Below are 5,420 nucleotides of genomic sequence, written 5' to 3' on the forward strand. Positions count from 1 at the left end.
AAGTGTTAATGTTTTCATGTCGAGAGATAGGGAAGGTGAGAGCAAGGTGAGAAGATCTGGGATTAAGCCCCAGAAATATTGAAATGAAACTAAATAGCCAATCCCATCAAATCATTCTTTGAGTCAAGGAGAGGGATGGAGGATTAATGGTTCAGAAAAGGCTTGGTAAGTTAGATGTCCATTGAGAGAGATACTGGATCAGACAATGCCTTCCTGAAACTCGATTTCGGAAATCCAATCCATCACCATTATAGCCACAGACACCCAGTTTGGTATTATGGTTTTGTTGTTTGGGCTCTAACAAGAGCTGAACATAGGATAACAGATCTTACAGTTAATGGGACCACGGAGTCCAACCCCTTCATTGCTTTAAGGGAGGGAGCATGGTGTAGCAGATAAAGCACTGCATTTGGACTCTGGAGAGACCCAAGTTCAAATCCTGCCTCAGACACTTATTAGCTATGTGCCCCTAGGCAAGCCTCTTAACCTCTCTGTGTCTCAATTTCCTCATCTTTAAAATGATGGTGTTAGACTTGAAGGACTCTAAGGTCTCTTCCCACTCTGAAACTATGACTCTTCATTTTACAGATAAGGAAACTGAGGCTTTGGGAGCTTAAAGTGATTTGCCCAAGGTTGAGTAGTTACTAAGCATTATAGGTAGGATTTGAACCCAGGGCCAGTGTTTTTTCTACCATTATCATGCTGCTGCTGTGTTTTATTTATCACCTCTCTGCAATTCAAAAGATAATAAGCAATATATAACCTTTTAAAAATGGAGCATGTACCTTACAAATGAAGCTGAGAAAAACTGTGATAAATTTGTTGAAATTACAATGCAAGATTATTCACCCCCTCCATACCTTCAAAGGTGAAGGAGAAATGGTAAGAGTAAAGACAGAACTGTGTTGTCTCTGTAACATTCCTAATCAGCTCCTTCCAAGAGTCAGTTTCAAGCTAAGCTCAGAGACTTAAATTCTACCTTGTGGGATAAGAACCCTTCAATCCAAGGTAGGAACATTGGTTTTCTGAGCTTTCAGAAGTTTTCTTACTCACTGAGCTTCGTTTAATAAGGTTATAAAGTTGTAAGGATTAATTTGGAGAATTTTTAAAGTGCCATTATGAAGAGCAAACTAAGCAAAATGTCATTCATATTGTCAACAAGTTAAGCTCCAGGGCTGACTGGTTGGACGTAACTAATTAATTAATTACCGAGTAGCCTGCCTGCTTCTGAAAGGATGGGCCAGAGTGAATACAGCTTCACAAGTGAAAGGCTCACTGAGTCCCCTCCCGCTCCATCCTATTTTTCGGTGGCTATGGCCTCAATCAGTGGAGAGCGTCTACTCCGTTGGGGATGTTTTGGGCAGGCCACAAGATTAATGTTTTGGAGCAAAACCCTTGAGGTTGTGCTGAATAAGGAACACACATGTCAGATGGGCTAAATTTGGGGTTTCTTGATGAGGCCAGTCAAGCTACAAGTGACATCAAACCAAACAGTGGCACAATCTATTACAAGTCAGCAAGAGAGATTTTTCTAGCACTCTTCAACGACTGTTCCAATCAGTGAGTAAAGTTTCCTTTTAACAAGCCTAAATCCTGGACTGAGAATCAGAGTTCTCTTAAAACCAGATGTGAAACGAGCTTTACTGAAGAAAAAGTCCCTGAAACTAGACCACGAACAGTTTTCCTGCTTAAACACCAGTGTAAGCTCAAAGGTAGGCACCACACTAGCATCACACACAATCTTATCCAGCTTCTTACATACATTTTCAATTTCCAAGTTTACATGGATAATGCAACCTCGAAGACCACAGGGCTCAGGGGAAGACAGGCGCAACACATCTTGAGCTATTCTCTTGGTCAGTTTCTCAGGGACGAGAACCTTGGAACAGCCAAGTTTGGTTTGCTTGGATTTGGACAGGCAATTCTCCAGCATTTTAGCCAGGCTCTGGCACGTTGTCTCTTCAAATACTACCTCATTGAGGTTGGGTTCTGGCACAACATAATCCCAGTAGTCAAAATCTATAGGAAAGACAAGTTACAGATGAGAGGGGGAAAAAAAAAGGAAAAACCCAAGCATAGGAAAAAACCACCACCAACAAACCATGGTACAGAGAAACATCAACTTCAAAAAAAACCAAAACAAAACCCAACATAACATTTATTTCTGAAAGTCAGGAGAGTTTTTCCAGTTCTCCTACTAACTGAATATGTTACTTTGAAAGTGAGCCTCAGTTTTCTCATTTTGCAGATGCCAGACTTACTGGCAAGTCACTGAACCACTCAGTGCCCTGGGCAAGTATCTAAGATTGTAAATTATATCAGTAAAGAGTTCCCTACATCAATGAAATCACAAGTCTCAACTGGAAAAAAAAGAGGAAATTACATTAAGTAAAATTTCTAAGATCTCTTCTAGTTTGCAAATATGATTCTATTGGCTTATAAATTCAGAATTTTAGCTACAGTACTTAAGTAAGTGTATTGTTAACTTATTTATCTCAATGCTTCTAGAATCTGTGATGTTTCACTATCCGCTAAGGCATATCACAATCTCCTCAAAGCCATTAGTTAAATTTTCCATTAGTTACTGTGGATTAAAAAAAATCAGTTGATCAAACTGTCTTCTGGTTGAGAGGCTCTCCAAGTGTAAGGCCCAGTTGTGAATGACAGATAATGTCCATTGCTTGGTGACACCTGGCAGAGATTATGTTCAGCTTGCATAGGCTTTGAGAATCCAAGGTCATATCTACCCGCACCAAGAAGTGTCAGTAGAACTTCAATGGAAAATTAATTTTAAGCCAGTATAATACTGTGGCTATCGAGTTAGAGTTAGAGTTAGGAAGACCTGGGTTTAATTCCTACTTCTAAAAATGACTGAGGCTGGGCAAACCACTTAATCCCAATAGAGTCCAGGCAACTCTAACTCAAGAGTATGTTGCAGTGTGCCTCCCCTATGTTGGGAGAGTTGCTTGAACACACACACACACACACACACACACACAGAAAAAAAATAAAAAAGCAAATCCCTGTGCTGTTTTATTAATTATATTTAATGTGGAATAAAAAAATCCCTATCAGACAATATATCAAATATATCTAGCTCTAAGAAAGTCTTTATTTTAGTGGCCAATAGATTAGCCTGAATTTATACAGTCCCCTATTAAAAAAACTCCTGCTTTGTGAAAGAGTTTTTCATAATTATCTGGCAAGTTTCCCCTAGCCAGGCAAAACAAGTCAGTCCTAGGAAAACAAAATTAAGTTTGCAGAAAACTGATACTCTGCATTGGTCATCTGCTTCCTAAAGTAATCCTACTGGTTGGCACCTCTCCACCCACACCACAGGCTGATTGCACACTTGAGGACTGCCTTGTCAGTCTCTCTTGTCATAGAGTTTATTTTTTCTTTATGCACTAATGAATTTTTCCATAACTAATATCATGGGATTATTTAGTCTCTTCATTTCTCTTAAAGAAAACAACACAAAGGAAACCTAGGTTAGTTTTCCTTTGGACTCAATTCACGAATTGCTGCTACAAATTCAGAATTAGTACTAAATAAATCTGTTACCACTTAACTGGACCTGTAAAAAAAAAAAATCCAATGTAATTTCAGGTCTACATAGCTCTTACAGAACCTTTCAAGTCACCCAGGCCAGTAGCAGCCTCAGTAACTATTCCCGTCAAATAAACCTTGGGATATTTTATTTTTTGGTGCAATCCGGCAGGGCTAGGATGGATGGGATAGCCTCCCCATTCAACGGAGCGATACTTGAGATGATTACATCACTGAGAACGTAAACTTGCATCCTGATTGGCCATCCCGCCCTCCCCTCCCGGTGGGGAGCCGCTGAAAAGCTCACCACTCAGACTTCCAGGCGGAAAGCCACGGTCTATCAACTCTGAAATGCTGGCCGAATTTTTACTGCTTAAGCTGCTGGTCGCGACCATGGTGAACAGCACTGTGGCTCCTGCACTGCGGGGGGTGGGGGGTGAGCAGCTTTCGGGGCTGAAGAGACAAAAAAAAAGACACAGAAGTGAGCTAAGGGGGTGGGGGGGCAAAGAGCCCCTCACAAACGACAGTACTCACTTCCCAAAGAAAGGAGGCCCTCACCTCTCTTCTCTCCCCCTCCCCAGTCTGGCTCCCAAGTAAGTCTCAAGGCCTAGAAGCAGAGAAGCCAACTGCAGGAAATTCTATCAAAGAAACTCGAAGCAAAGCTCGCCCGTTACTTTGCCAAGAGCAGGGGCTGCACGTCGGAACCTCACAGGCCCATAGATTTAAAGGCTTGAAGGTCACCCAGTTCAACTCTCCTCATTTTAAAGATGAGGGCACCGAGAGCCAGGGTAGTTGGATGCCCAGGGTGACCCAGGTAGTCAGGCACTCGAACCCAGGTCCTCTCCCACTGTACTGCTGTGCGCACCAACTCCCCCCTGGGTCCTTCCGAGACATTGGGTCTATTCTAAAGATTACCTGTCTAGAGCAGAAAGAGACTTCTGAGGTCATCTAGTCTACCCCTCCCTCCAGTTTTGCAGAAGAGGAAACTGATGCCCAGGGAAATGGATGATATGCCCAAGGTCACACAGGTGATAAATTACAGTCAGGATTCGAACCCACGTCCTCCTGGCTCCAGATGCAGCACTCTGCACAGCAGGCTGCAAACTACAGCGTTGCCCAAGTGTCTGTGGGCCATAGGGTCTCCTCTTACCTGCCTTGACTTTACGGAAGTGCACGCTGGCGTACACGAGATGCCCGGAGCTCAGTGGGGACACTGCGATTTAAATATACAGTAAAGAAAAGCAAAGCAAAGCAAAGCCAGCCTCAAGCGAACCCCTTTAAAGTACTCTTTCTCTGGGCGGGGGGCAGTAGGGTACTGCCCCGCAGGCACCCAGCCGTAGCCACCAGCGCCCCCCGCCCTCAACGCACCCCTACACCGACCCACAGGGTCCCGGGACTTCTTGTATATACTGCTCGCCACCGCCCCCCACCCCCGGCCCCGCCCACCTGCCTCGGGCCCCTGCCCCGCCCTTCTCTCCGCCCCCTCTCTCCTGGGTGTCCAAACTCGAGAGGACAGAGCTCTGGGGAGGCGCATGGGGAACCCCATCCGGCCCGAGATGCACCTGCAGTTTACTGGGTGGGCTGGAGCGCGCCCTGCCTCAGGTCCCCACGAAAGGCTGGACAGATCCTCTCGCCCCATGGCTTGTCTCTCGGTCTGTGCGTCCTGCTGCGCCATCCTCCAGTCTTCCCTCCCCCCTTCCCCGCCCCTCCACGGGACAGCGGGAATGGCCTGTGGTTTTGCCAGCCTGACCCGAGGGTTAAGAGGGACCGGCCACTTTTTCTTTTGACACTTCTCTTCCAACTGTTTCTTAAGATTTCCTGCGGGCTGTTTACGCAAACGATTTTGCGGGCCCTGAAGTAGCCAGCTTCAC

The 5,420-nt window shown here is 44.9% G+C and overlaps 1 protein-coding gene across 1 annotated transcript; it reads right to left on the reverse strand.

Annotated features, from left to right (window-relative positions):
• Positions 1–605: 605 nt before the first annotated feature.
• DDIT4L (DNA damage inducible transcript 4 like) lies at positions 606–5,127 on the reverse strand. The gene is made up of 4 exons (XM_027853414.1): positions 5,112–5,127; positions 4,700–4,762; positions 3,857–4,002; positions 606–2,019 (listed from the first exon to the last, which is right to left on the reverse strand). Exons 3-4 carry the CDS (start codon positions 3,942–3,944, stop codon positions 1,532–1,534), a joined length of 576 nt encoding a protein of 191 aa, XP_027709215.1. The 5' UTR covers positions 3,945–4,002; positions 4,700–4,762; positions 5,112–5,127; the 3' UTR covers positions 606–1,531.
• Between the last annotated feature and the right edge of the window lie 293 nt (positions 5,128–5,420).

This window comes from Vombatus ursinus, unplaced genomic scaffold (assembly GCF_900497805.2).
Source record: "Vombatus ursinus unplaced genomic scaffold, bare-nosed wombat genome assembly UNPS02009975.1, whole genome shotgun sequence".
NCBI lineage: Eukaryota > Metazoa > Chordata > Mammalia > Diprotodontia > Vombatidae > Vombatus > Vombatus ursinus.